General features: G+C 45.1%; 1 protein-coding gene across 2 annotated transcripts in view; it reads left to right on the top strand.

Moving 5' to 3' along the window:
* The first annotated feature begins 4,769 nt into the window (after window positions 1-4,769).
* The window catches only part of hlfb (HLF transcription factor, PAR bZIP family member b), a 10,860-nt gene continuing 715 nt past the window's right edge, over window positions 4,770-14,914 (top strand). The window contains exons 1-4 of one of the 2 annotated variants that reach the window (XM_042087514.1): window positions 4,770-5,333; window positions 5,721-6,044; window positions 12,049-12,263; window positions 14,909-14,914. The exon at window positions 14,909-14,914 is cut by the window's right edge and continues 715 nt beyond it. In XM_042087514.1, the coding sequence (XP_041943448.1) occupies window positions 5,231-5,333; window positions 5,721-6,044; window positions 12,049-12,263; window positions 14,909-14,914 (648 nt within the window). In that variant the 5' untranslated portion in view covers window positions 4,770-5,230. Of the gene's footprint in view, window positions 5,334-5,720; window positions 6,045-12,048; window positions 12,264-14,905 lie in introns of both variants that reach the window. The other variant, XM_042087513.1, reaches the window with a different exon arrangement.

The raw sequence follows: 14,914 nt of genomic DNA, 5'->3' as shown, positions 1-14,914 counted from the left end.
CTCCCCTTTTTCCATGTTCTGTCTCTCTATTTTTCTGTTTCTTTTCCTTCCCCTGTCTTTCTCTTTCCTCTTGTCTTCTTGCTTACAGAAAACAAAGGCTTGCCCTCTGTTCTCCTTCTGTTGAACAAGTTCAACAAAAGTCTTAAACAAACTCCAATCTTCAACCCAGCAGGCTCACCCCCCCCCCCCCCCCCCCTTATCTCTCTCTCTCTCTCTCTCTTTCCGTAGCTGGCTGAACAGGTCTTTGAACGTGGCCCACATCATTGTTCTTCATTCTTCTGCATGTATTTTTGTGCTCTTTGTGATGTGTTGCTTTCATGAGCAGAAAAAGAGGCCTCACATCAGTCAGTCTGTCAGCAGCCTTTCTTTCTCAAAGCCGCCTTCGTTGCTTCCTCACGCACAAATGCAGTTTTGGACTTAAAAACTAGCCCTTCACACAGAGAGAGCTCGTGTACACATACATATGTGAATAGGAGCGTCATCTAGACTTTAAAACTAGCCCTTCACACAGAGAGAGCTCATGTACACATACATGTGTATAGGAGCATCATCTAGACTTTAAAACTAGCCCTTTCCACAGAGAGAACTCATACATATGTGTCTGGGAGCATCGTCTAGAGAATTTATGCACAGCTTCCATATTCTCAGCTGTGAATACAAGCCCTCTAAATGCCTGAAAACTCTGTTTAAGTCTATTTATGCAACTGCTGCTGTTTTAGCCAACCCTAACAGACCTGTGGGTAGACAGAACGAACTTGGCATCAGAATATGACTATTTGTTTGTTTGTAGCTCTTTCATGTTTAAGGTAATCATGTTTAAGGTTTAGCTTCTGTGTCATATACTCTGTTCTGGAGATTTCCAAGCTTCCACATTGCTATTCTGCCGTTCATCATGTTATGGCTTGGGCAGATTACACGATTTCAGCCCAATTTTGCCCCGATGTTGTCGCTGGGCGATAAATTCCGAAATACGAATACGAATACGAAAGGTTGGGAACGATGCTGAAGGAGGAACGTGTCTTGTAATGTGACATATTCAACGACCAGTCATTTGTTGTCTGTGACATTCCATGACACCACGACAAAAAGCCTAGCATGCTAGAATTTTTGGGGGGAATCTCCCACGACACCCGTGTTGACACTGACACTATGACGACACGTGATGCGAAGGATGACAAGCACACTACATGGTCTTGTAATGTGGCCAATCTCCCGACCAAGACGTGGCAAGAATTTATGGTTCTATGATCGCATATTCTGACATGGTCAGGTCAACCCTAAACGACCATTTTGGCAAACAAAACAATTGTGTAATCTGACCAAGCCTTTACTGTTGCTGGTGGAGCTTGAGTCGACATGGCACTGTCTCATTCTTGTCATAGAATAGACCTACAGAAGATCAGTGTACTGTAGTGATCAACATGTCAGTGATGCTCTTCAGAGGGTTTGGATTTATTTTGTGGCAAATAAAGTGTGCTGACATCCCTGCTGTGGGTGCTCTGTGCTCTCTGTGTCTGTCGGTCTCCGTGCGGGTGATGACATCCGTCCAACGCTGTGTGTATGTATGTGTTTTGATGTGTGTGTGTGTGTGTGTGTGTGTGTGTGTGTGTGTGTGTGTGTGTGTGTGTGTGTGCATGTGTGTGTGTGTGTGCATGTGTGTGTGTGTGTGTGTGTGTGTGTGTGTGCGTGTGGGTGTGTGTGCGCATGTGCGTGTGTGGGTGTGCGCGTGGGTGTGTGTGTGTGCATGGGTGTGTGTGTGTGCATGTGTGTGTATGTGGGTGGGGGGTACTCTGCTCAGAGCTGACGCACTGATACCAATCATATGGGCTGGTGGTGAGGGAAGTCAAGCTAAATATATACGCTCGCCTGGGGCAGCAGCTATTGATCCAGGGTGATAAATATAACCAGCTCTGGAAGTTCAGCTCATGAGTCTCACACACACACACACACACACACAGACACACACACATATACACACATGAATACTCACTCACTCACTCATAGACGTGCACAAACACACACACACACATACACACACACACACACACATATGAATACTCACTCACTCACTCACTCACTTACTCATAGACGTGCAATGACACACAAACACACACGCTCACATTCACACACCTATACTCACTCACTCACTCACTCATAGGCATGCATGCACATAATATGCACATTAAAAATAAACATATGTCCAACCCCGACCAGGCCCTGGGAATGGGAAAGCAAAACACAGGTAAGACTATTCTGATCTCATGATTACGCCATCCTCCTCTAAGTATAAATACTCTTTTGATCCCGTGAGGGAAATTTGGTCTCTGCATTTAACCCAATGGGTGAATTAGTGAAACACAAACAGCACACAGTGTACACACAGTGAGGTGAAGCACACACTAATCCCAGCGCAGTGAGCTGCCTGCAACAACAGCAGCACTCGGGGAGTGAGCTAAGTGAGGGGTTAGGTGCCTTGCTCAAGGGCACTTCAGCCGCGGCCCACTGGTCGGGGCTCGAACCGGCAACCCTCCGGTTACAAGTCCAGAGTGCTAACCAGTGGGCCACGGCTCACTCTCACACTCTGCCAACTCTCCTCCCTCCTCTCCTCCCTCAACTCCCCTCATGATCACGCCATCCTCCTCTCCTCTGTCTCCTCTCCTCCCTCAAATCCCCTCATGATCACGCCATCCTCCTCTCCTCCCTCAAATCCCCTCATGATCACGCCATCCTCCTCTCCTCCCTCAAATCCCCTCATGATCATGCCATCCTCCTCTCCTCTGTCTCCTCTCCTCCCTCAAATCCCCTCATGATCACGCCATCCTCCTCTCCTCCCTCAAATCCCCTCATGATCATGCCATCCTCCTCTCCTCCCTCAACTCCCCTCATGATCACGCCATCCTCCTCTCCTCTGTCTCCTCTCCTCCCTCAACTCCTCTCATGATCATGCCATCCTCCTCTCCTCCATCTCCTCTCCTCCCTCAACTCCCCTCATGATCACGCCATCCTCCATTTCCTCTCCTCCCTCAAATCCCCTCATGATCACACCATCCTCCTCTCTTCTCCTTCCGTCTCCTCACCTCCCTCTGTCTGGCCGTCACTCCTGGCAACCGGCAAGGAGAGGATTGAAAGCCTGACCTACTTCCTGAGCGAGCTGCCTCGGCGACGCCTTGCTTTAGCAACCAGGGTTGCCATGGAGAGTTGAGAGGGCACGTCGTCTCTGGCTATTGAAATTGTGTTCTTAATGTCCAGAATGGGGAAGCCCCTGAAAGAGTATCATTAGTGACCGGCGTCCTTGTAATTGACAGAGAACATTATGAAGAACAGGAACAAGTCATGAATGGAGTGAATTAATCATCAGGGATGTACGCTCATATACACTGAAGTCTGACATGTAATCTCTCTCTCGCTTTCTCTCTCTGTGAGAGAGCATGTATGTCTGTCAGACAGAATATTAGTCTGTCCTAAAACATCCAGGTTATTTTCTCCCTGAATGTCTTCTTGGGTAATGAAATCAGAGTGTATTGATTCCCATTTCAGTGTGTCTGAATGTACAAAAGCATTTCTATTTATTCAAAATGGGGAGAAACTGATTCAAGGATGTGCACAAGTGATAAGATGATATGGAGTTTGAACAAACAGTTTTGAGAATTATAGTAACACCCCCGATTATCACCACTTTTGTTCAGAAATTCTAAAACAACGATGTTTTTTAACACTTCAAAATAACATTTACTAAATCAACCTTACATTTTTCAGTAGCCATAGATGTGTAGATTTGAACAAAATCTGGTTTGGTTCTTAACGGGAGCATTTACTGCCTGAAATATCCGATTTTGTTTACCACGCTCGGAGTTATAGTGCTGGCCTGATGGGTCGCCTATGTACACCGTTTCAACGGCACATGAACGGACATGAACGGACCGAGAATTCTCGTCATGAAATTAAAATTCCACTGGAGCTCCAAGCGGTTGTGTACACGCAGCCTTACAACACTGCTTACAGCTCTTCGAGTCACGGTAAAATGTCATTTTTGGTACATAGCTAATTTAGATACACCTATGGTGTGGGTGGTTGTGTTTCTTTAGGAGTCCGCTGTCTTGGTTTGTATAGAAATGGATATTAAGTGACACATACACGCAAGACGGTGGAAATACGGGACCGACGGTAATAGGGGGAGTTCCGATACCATTCTGATCTTAGAAATGTGCCAAAGCAACTGAGAAAAAACAATGAACTGTACAATTTTTAAAAGATTAATCAAGATTGAAGATCAAGATTCTATGTTTCCCTAAAGTAGGCCTACACCTTATTAAGCACGTCTGTCAAGCGAAGCTTCTCTGTCGCCACCACCGCCCACTGGTCAGGCCCTGTGTTTTTGTCAGTATTTTCAAACTCTGCCGCTGCCGTGTATATCTGTGAGGAACACATGAATCTCTGCGTGACCTCGGTGGAGCGGGAGTGCCGAGGCCCGAGATCCCGCGCTGCCATTGGACAAAAGTAGGTCAACTCTGCCGTTCACGTTACCCGACGCCTCCGCTCACGGTAGGTGTGTCCGTGCGGAAAAGCTGGCGCTCGGCACACAGGCAGGAGCGCGCGCGCGCACAGCGCCTGTAGATCTACACACTGCACGTACAGTAGATTATGTAGTTTGCCTTACCATCCACCGAGATGTATGGGAGTGTGACAGTCGGTCCTTGTTCAGATAAATATAAATTAATTTAACCTCTGGAATAACTGTAAGGTTCCGCTGTAGGCACTGTTTGTTTCTGTGTCGCCTTGTTTGTTTTTCTTTGTCGCCTTAGGCTACATTGCATTAACCTGCAAATATTCAATAATAGCTAACTGCAGGGAGGTTTTGTGTGTGTGCAGTAGCCGTTCATGTGTTCTTCACATCAACAAACTCAGCTTACAGTGCTCAAGAAAAACGCACACAGCTCTTCATTTATTTGTCTCGTCCAAGCGAGAAGAGTCGCTCCGCCCCTGGTGTTTTACGTCACTAGACAGTGGTATCACACATGGAACTGATCAGCTGCGCGCACCAGACTAGCGCGCTTTGCTGCGAGTGAACCGCACCGGTGGCACAGCACGGGGACTCGCGCGCACACTCTCACTGTATTGCTGTCAGTCAAAGACGATCTACGTGACCTGATCTGCTGTGGACTTTGAGTATTTTTTTCTACTTTTCATATATTTTTTAAAATAATTCTTAGCGGAGTGCAGCTCGGTGGAGATGTCTCGACCTGCCCCAATGAATCCAACTTTTCTACCTCCAACACACGGAGTGCTGAAATCTCTTCTGGAAAATCCGATGAAACTACCGCTCCGCCATGAAGGTTGGACATCTAAAGGCTTTTGATGCATGCATATTTACGCACTTGTTTAATGTTAGTCAGTATTTATACACAGAAAACATTCAATGTCGTCCCATCCTCATATTTCTGGCAACCTAATACGAAACTACGAGATAGAGGAGAGCTCCGTTATTATTTGAGTGACAGAGTAGGCCTATAGTGAAAGGGTGATTAAAAGTCACATTTAGAGGTCTCCCGTTCATTGGAAGATTTGACCGGAACGCGGTGCGCACTGCAGTGGAATGATGGAACAGGCGAGAAGCGTGTATATTTTAGCTCGATGGACACAACGGATATTTATGGCATTTAGATGTTAAGATCTGTCATCTTAAGTGTGATATTCTTCACGTGTGACGTGTGTGTGTTTAGGTTTTGAGAAGGAGGAGAAAGCGAAGTCTCTGGAGGAGGATAGCGCAGCCCCGCAGTCCGCTTTCCTGGGGCCCACTCTATGGGACAAGACTGTGCCGTACGATGACGACCACTTCCAGCTCGAGTACATGGACCTGGAGGAGTTTCTGTCAGAGAACGGAATCCCGTCGAACCCCGCTTTGCACGAACGGAGCAACCGGCACCAGCACCAGCAGCCCCCGGTCCTGCCGCCGCAGACTTCACCGTCGGTTGTCAACCTCAACCGAGCCACCAGCGCCGCCGCCATGCCTCCCCACGGCTGCCTCCCCAACACAACGCAGTCAGGTAATAGCAGCCTAAAGCCCCTTGCACAACAACCCCGAATTTTTAGACAGCCGCTGGCATAGCCATATCCAACAACTGCTCACGCACTCCTGCCTGACAGTCCTGGCTAGATAGAGACACACAAAGCTCACAACGCAAACACCCAACCAAACATTGTTGTAAAAAGACCAGAGCAGGTAAGCCCAATATACCTCAGGCATAAACAGTGTTCTCTCATTTCCATACCATAAACAGGTGTATCAGGGATGCGGTAGTAGTCAGCATACTTTAAGGAGGTGTTAGATTTGTATACCTTCAGGTGCGAGTTGTTTGCCTCAGGGATGGACAGCACGTTCAGTTCACCTAAGGTGTGTCTCAGGGATGGACAGCACGTTCAGTTCACCTAAGGTGTGTCTCAGGGATGGACAGCACGTTCAGTTCACCTAAGGTGTGTCTCAGGGATGAACGGTATGAGAACAAGCCCCAGCACATTAGAGACCAGTAAGGCTCAGAGAGATACACTGTAGGTTTTGGCAAGGAACTCAGGTGTGGTATAGGGAGGGAGGCTGTTGGTCCAGTTGGAACCCATGGCCCAGCAGTATGTGTACTATGTGGTTGTCCATTGTATTGCTTATACTTACGTATGACTGACATACAGGCTGCTGTTATGAAAACAAAGGTATCACCTCATGTATCACCTCACCCCAATGCTGTAAATGTAAAAACATACTTTACATAATCATGACAGTGGTATCGTGTTGTCCTTTGGTCAGGTTTAGGATTTAAATATTTGAGAGAATGCACTGGAAGACAAGGCCTATGTGGAAGGGAATCAAACATACTCCACTCATACAACACACAGCCAACACACAGCCTGTACGCCCCCTGGAGAAAACTACTAGCATGTGATCTTCACTGTTAGCTAATGATGTCCAGCAACAAGACAATGTGCAGCTAAGAGAAACAACACCCAGACACTGTTATTTTGTTACCTTTGTTTAAAGTGCCTGTGCTGTCAGCTCCAACCCAACCTTATCAGTTTTACTAAATTTTTTGTTTGTTGTGTCAACAAAATATAAATATATAAATATATATATATATATATATATATATATATATATTGATAGATCAATAGATCAAATGTGTCAAGACCTAGGATTTATCTGAGAGGCATATACTACAAAGTAAATATCTTACAAGCAGGATTGCATTTGCCACAGTGATGTGAGTGAGTGTACCAGTGTGATGTGATCTGCTCATTTGTTGTGGCATTTGCTGCTGCTGTTGTGTTCAGTCAGAAGTCAGTCATGAACTACAGTCCAAAAACCCATGGAATTCCCTCTGGTGTAAAAAACAATATTTTCCTAAAATCCACTGGATTTCCTAGAAACAGGGGCACACACTCACTAAACCCCCTTCCCCCACCATTACGTATATTCACACACTCTCTCACTCTCTCTCTCACTCTCTCTCTCTCTCTCATGCACACACACACAAACTCACTAAACCCCCTTCCCCCACCATTACGTACAGTATATTCACACTCTCTCTCTCTCTCTCTCTCTCACTCTCTCTCTCATGCACACACACACACACACACTAAACCCCCTTCCCCCATTATTACATATATTCACACACACACACTTTCTATCTCACTCTTTCTCTCTCTCTCTCTCTCTCTCTCTCTCTCTCTCTCTCACACACACACACACACTGAGTCAGGTGGAATGAAAATCTTTATCTTTTTCTTGTGAATGTATGAGTTGAGGATGCATCAGAGAAAGTAAAAAAAGTATAAAATACAGCACAAAATAAAACCACATGTTTACATTACTCAATACAGATACTTCAGGTTAAAACCCTAGTTTCTCAGCATGCTTTAATTACACTGTAGTTTACCTACTTAGCAAATACTTACTCTAAACACTTCTCAGTCCGTAGTACACACTTAGGCACACCCTCAGTAAACACGTAGACCCTCTATGTATACTTAAACACATTAGCTGAAAAAGTTATGTCCGCAGAACATACTTACAGTTTTTCTCGATAGTTTTGATACCTGTGTCAATTCTGACATCACATTCTCAAAACAGTTAACACCCGTGTCTGAACAAAAGCACTCTGGACAAAATGACACATTTTGCTTGCAAAAGGCTGTTACTCTCTCAAAACACTTAAAACACGCAGCAAAAGCAAATCTTGCCTTCAAACACTACAACTTGTTGCCAATTCAAAAAGACTTTTTAATCAATCATTACACACTGGACAACAAAATGCAAAATCTAGTTCTCAAAATGAGCATTTTTGCTATGTCTGTTCCATTACTTTCTCATTTTTCTGGTATCAGAAAAAACTGTGAAAAGACTAAATGTACTGAATAAAAAATAATTTATTCATTCCTCCCAAGATGTAACTGCCATTGACATGTAAGACATACAGTAAATACCCAGCAAAACAGTACATTTCATTGAACTACAACTTGTCATTTTTCATCGAAATAGACCTACAGTAAAGACCTTTTGGTTTTCTCAACCAAATAGGCAATACAGTACTTTGTCTAATTGTGCATTAGATCCATACTTGCAAATAGCAACACAGAACAGACATCTCTTATGTATAATGAATGATTGCTGAAGAATTGTGCAAAGGAGTTTCACACAGATGTATCAGAGATTCAGACTTATGCAAGGAATCTATACCACCTGTGAAAAGATGTTTTCCTTTTGTTTAGCATGGGAAAACCAATAGAGTTTGGGGCTTTTGAATGACACCTGTGTTAACTGTTTTGCAAAAGGATGTGAGAAATGTGTGAACTCAATGAAAATGTGTGAACACATTCGCAAGAGATGACTTCTTCTGTGCAAAGAAAGTAGTCATGAAGACCAAGTGGATTCCAGTTTACTTAAGCAGGTAAAAGCAATCGAGAAAAACTGTAACCAAAGATGTATGACCTCAGTCCATACTATGCATGCTTTATGTGAATGTAAAGCTTAGCCTTTTGCCTACTGATTCACTCTTTCGTTTTGATGTGGCAGTGAAAGCCTGATGCCTTTGTGCTGATCAGTTTGTTCAACAGTTTGCTGAATAGTTTATTGAATTTGTTCAGCAGTTCAGTAGTTCTGGCTATGTGAAGGCTGGCTTGGTCATTACTGTAAAGCTCTGGGCTACTTCAGTGAATCCTAGTGAGTGAGCTTTACTTGTTCAAGAGAAGAGAGAGAACAGTATGATATGATTGAGGCGTGTGTAATCTAGAGAACAGTATGAGAGAACTGGGAGCAGAATCTGACAGTGAGTTATAGGCATCATCTCATAATTCCTCAGGTACCTTCCTCCGCCTGGGAACATTTTTGAAATAGCATTTAGATACTGCTGAAGGGTGCATTTTGATTGGTTTCTTTAAACCAGGGAAGAAATATCTGAGTGTTGTTTTGGAACAATTTGTTATGTCCACGTTTATACATAGCAGGGTATTCTGAAAAATGGATATTTCCCCCTCTTTCGTTTTTTAAAATAATTCTGTTCACACCGATGCAAAAAACAGCTGGGGAGGGTATCACGAACCCCCGGAGCAAACCACTGGGCAATCAGAGATTTCAAACAAATGAGGGAACAACATGTCACAATACAAAAACGCCATTTCCCCTGTTTACTGTACATGAAAACGTGACACTGGATTTTCCCAAATCTCCACTTTGGCCAGAGTTTTCAGAAATAATCGTTTTCAGTGAACCGTTTTCATGTAAATAAAAAGCCAAACAGCATGTAAATATATGCATTTGTCCTACGTACGGGGTCTCAGAATGTAGCAGATTGAAATCTGAGGCCCAAAAATCACCCAACAGCTTCTAAATACCAACAATGGCCCATACTTGTAGTTGGTAACAACTGACTTTGAAACAGACCACAAAGCTGGTTAGGCTTAGAATCATCGCTCACAGCATAAATTTAGACTCGGCAATGGATGTTGTGATGTTGTTGTATGTAGTTATGTGTGTATCGGAACTCCCCCTATTACCGTCGGTCCCGTATTTCCACCGTCTTGCGTGTATGTGTCACTTAATATCCATTTCTATACAAACCAAGACGGCAGATTCCTAAAGAAACACAAGCACTCACACCATAGGTGTATCTAAATTAGCTATGTACCAAAAATGACATTTTACCGTGACTCGAAGAGCTGTAAACAGTGTTGTAAGGCTGCACTCCGAGCACGGTAAACAAAATCGGATATTTCAGCAGTGTATAGCAGTGTATAGCAGGCAGCCTCTCTTTTCTATATCTCTCTCTCTCTCTCTCTCTCTCTCTCTGTGTGTGTGTGTCTGTGCATGTGTATATGTGTGTGTGTGTGTGTGTGTGTGTGTGTGTGTGTGTGTGTGTGTGTGTGTGTGTGTGTGTGTGTGGGTGTGTGCATGTTGTTATCAGTGTATCTGCGTACAGCAGACTGCGACAGCATCTCCCAGCGCTTCACACTGATACAGAGGTGATAGAATGGTATGAGACCGAGCATCTTCCACCTGTCTGCCCTGATGCAAATGGTGTTGGGAGAGAGAGAGAGAAAGGAGGAGAGAAAAAGGAGACAGAGAGAGAAAGTAAGAGAAAAGGAACACCCATCTGCCCTGAGGGGCAGCAGAATGACATAGCATGTTTCTAGTTAGTGTGTGTGTATGTGTATGTGTGTGTGTGTGTATGTGTATGTGTGTGTGTGTGTATGTGTGTGTGTGTGTGTGTGTGTGCGTGTGTGTGTGTGTGGGTGTATGTATGCGTGTGTGTGTGTATCCGTGGGGGTACAACTGCTTTCCTCATTATTAGTCTCCCATCCTGACATCTTACATTACCTAACATTACACACACACACACACACACACACACACACACACACACACACACACGCACACGTACACACACACACACACACACACACACACACCCGCACGCACCTGTTGAAGTCTGCATCATAAGCAGTGTGTTCTTTCAGCTTGTGATGCCCCCCCTCTTCACATGTGTGGATGTATATGAACATGATCACATGACTAGATCACATAGCTCTAAATAACCAGAGCTGTGTAGTCACCACTCGGTTTGCTACTTCAGAACAGTGGATGGGACCAACAAATGAACCACTTATTTGTTTAGAATGCAATTTGTAATGCCATTGTCCACACACACACACACACACACACACAAACACCATTTAATTGATGATTGATGTGTTGTTTTGTTTATTTTGTGCATTTGTGTGTGGTTCGGTGTCTAGTAGAGCTCTCAACTAAACTACAGGTTTCATGTTTTCAAACATCATGTTTAGATGAACATAGAAACATGACCAACATGAGCAAAGAAAACAAACAGATAAATACAGTACTGTATGTCACACACACACACACACACACACACACACACACACACACACACACACACACACACACACTCTTATCTGAGCGAACTTGTTGGGTTTGTTATGTAAATAAAGGGAGGAGGACATTCAGCAGTGAGCGGCCCTTGTGCTCTCAGTAGGACTGCTGAAACTCCCAGACTTTCCCCAGTGGTGAACACATGGCACAGCACACCACAAACAACATCTGACTGGTTTCAGTTCAATTCAGTTCAACTCTACTCAAGTCAGCTCAACTCAACTCAATTCAGATCAACTCAACTCAACTCAACTCAATTCAGATCAACTCAACTCAACTCAACTCAACTCAACTCAATTCAATTCAGTTCAACTCAACTCAATTCAGTTCAACTCAACTCAATTCAGTTCAACTCAACTCAATTCAGTTCGATTCTGTGTAGTTACATGCTATACAATTTAACTAGGTGAATTTAAATAGCCTAATAAAAGCAAAAGTTTAACAGTGGAAATAGTCCTCTAGCTCTTCATATGCATGGACTGAGGCATAATGTCTATGGTTACCATGGCATCATCTACTACCCAAGACTACCATACACTTCTGCATATAACCAGACTATTAGATCACTTGTGAATAAAGGTTTTGTTTGTGTGTTTGTTTGTTGTCTCCTCCAGTGCTGCCGCCTTCACGTAACACCCCCAGCCCCATTGACCCCGACAGCATCCACGTTTCCATGAGCTACCACCCGGACCCGGCAGACCTGGCACTGTCCAGCGTGCCGGGCCAGGAGATGTTCGACCCGCGCAAGCGCAAGTTTTCCGAGGAGGAGCTCAAGCCTCAGCCCATGATCAAGAAGGCTCGCAAAGTGTTCATCCCCGAAGAGATGAAAGTAAGCTGGAGCTGGTGTGTGTGTGTGTGTGTGTGTGTGTGTGTGTTTGTGTGTGTGTGTGTGTGTGTGTGTGTGATAGAGAGAGAGAAATGATGTGTGTGTGTATATGAGAAAAAGAGAGAGAGAGAGAGAGAGAGAGAGAGAGGGAGAGGGAGAGAAATTGTGTGTATGTGTGTGTGTGTGTGTGTGTGTGTGTATGTGCATGTACCTGTGTGTATTTGTACATGTGTGCATACATGTGTGATTAGACAACTGTAGTTGTTGAAGCCCATTTGATGATACAAGTTAGATTGATGCAAGGAGTGGTAGCGGCAAAATAACATAGATTTGAATATCTGGGGAGGTCTCAGTATCTTGGCCAAACATTGCACAACATTGGCTGATGAGTTTTATAGTCATATTAATGTTCATGTTACATAGCAGTTTGACCCCCAGAGAGCCCCCCGTGGCCTACTGGTTAGCACTCCGGACCTGTAACCGGAGGGTTGCCGGTTCGAACCCCGACCAGTAGGCACGGCTGAAGTGCCCTTGAGCAAGGCACCTAACCCCTCACTGCTCCCCGAGCGCCGCTGTTGATGCAGGCAGCTCACTGCGCCGGGATTAGTGTGTGCTTCACCTCACTGTGTGTTCACTGTGTGCTGAGTGTGTTTCACTAATTCACGGATTGGGATAAATGCAGAGACCAAAAGGGTATATATACTTACTTACTTACTTACTTAATACTATATATTATCAGAGGGCCCAGAATTATTGTCTGTCATAGGGCCCAAATTATTTAGCAGCTGCCCTGAGTGTGATTAATAAACCATTTTGTAAATATTAAATATTAAATATTCTTGAATAAATATCAAGAATAAGAGGCAATGACAGATGCCTACTGACTGTGTAAGGTAGCGTGTGTGTGTTAAAGGTGTGTGTGTGTGTGTGTGAGTTAGGGGTGTTATGTCACAGATAGTGTGTGTTGCGTGACTCTGCGGTCTCTGGCCCTTCAGTGCTTGATCAGCGGATTAAATCCATCAGGACTACTGACCCTGTTCTCACCACATTAACAGCACACACACACACACACATATTTTCACACACATGCACACGCACATGCACACATGCACACACACATACACACACTAATGCATCTACCCACCACACACACACACACACACACACGCACACACACCACACCACACCACACCACACCACCAACATACATACACTTCCACTCCTCTGGCCTCTGTGCCGGGTTCTCATTGGCTGTCTGCGGGTAAGCGGCTTTCGAGCGTCCATTCCTCTTTGGCGGCGGTGGCCTGTGGCCGTGTGGTCCTGTGTCCCCTGAGAGCGGGCAGTTGGGGGCGGGCGGCGTGGAACGCTGGATTAAAGGATTTGCCTTTTCAATTTGCTGAAATCAAGCGAGCATGGAGCCATGCAGGCTTTGCGCAGTAATAAATCACTCAACTACTCCCACAGACGGGAGAAGGATGAGGGCATAAGAAGCAGTGGAGTTGGGAACCTCGTCTTTCCTCTCCTCCTCTCTCCTCCTCTTCTCTCCTCCTCCTCTCCTCTCCTCTTCTCCTCTTCCTCTCCTCTTCTCTCCTCCTCTCCTCCTCCTCTCCTCCTCCTCTCCTCTTCTCTCCTCCTCATTTCCTCTTCTCTCCTCCTCTCTTCTTTCCCCTCGCCTTTCTTCTCCTCCTCCCTCCTCCTCTCCTCTCCTTGGTTGTGTAGTTGATGTGAAAGACTGCACTCCACAAGGATAGGCTAGTCAGGCTAGCATCTCTGAGAGAGGAGAAGAGCAGCCTTGCAGTAGTGTGATAAAATGAGACTTCATTTAGCATGGTTGGTATTTTGCTGTCTATGCTTATTAATATTTCTCACTGGTGGAAGTGATGTGTCAGATCTGAGTTGGCTGAGGGCACAGTAGAGTGCTCATTTTAATGATATCTATATTTATCATGTGTATGTTTCTCACTGTGTGTGTGTGTGTGTATGTGCGTGTGTGTGTGTGTGTGTGTGTGTGTGTGTGTGTGTGTGCGTGTGTGTGTGTATGAGCGTGTGTGTGTGTGTGTGTGTGTGCGTGTGTGTGTGTGTGTGTGTGTGCGTGTGTGTGTTGTGTGAGGGGGCTGGAGTACAGTAAGTAGAGTTTTCTCCACAGAGAGACTGCTGTGGTTGAGTGCTGTTATGTAATCTAACAGGCTTTCTTTCTCCCCCTCTTTCTCTCCTCTCTCTTTCCCTCTCTCTATCCTCCTCTTTCCTCTCACTCTGTCTACCTCACTGTCATCACGTCTTCCATCCAACACCCTTCTCCGTCACTCGCTTTTTTCTGTTTCTCTAATTCAATCTATTTCCCTTCCCTTCCTCTCTCCCCCCTTTCCTTCTTTCCCTCTCTCTCTCTCTCTCTCCTCTTCTCTCTTTCCCTCTCTCTCTCTCTCCTTCCCTCTCCCTCTCTCCTCTTCTCTCTCTCTTTCCCTCTCTCTCTCTCTCTCCTTCCCTCTCCCTCTCTCTCCTCTTCTCTCCTTCCCTCTCCCTCTCTCTCCTCTTCTCTCTCTCTCTTTCCCTCCCTCTCTCTCTCCTTCCCTCTCCCTCTCTCTCCTCTTCTCTCTCTCTCTCTCTCTGCCTCCTCCCGACGTCCACCCTGCCCTGCATCTCTTGAGCAGGATGAA

Source organism: Alosa sapidissima, chromosome 3 (genome assembly GCF_018492685.1).
Source record: "Alosa sapidissima isolate fAloSap1 chromosome 3, fAloSap1.pri, whole genome shotgun sequence".
Lineage (NCBI taxonomy): Eukaryota > Metazoa > Chordata > Actinopteri > Clupeiformes > Clupeidae > Alosa > Alosa sapidissima.
Note: the sequence above shows the minus strand (reverse complement) of the source record. Positions and strands in the feature narration are given on the sequence as shown.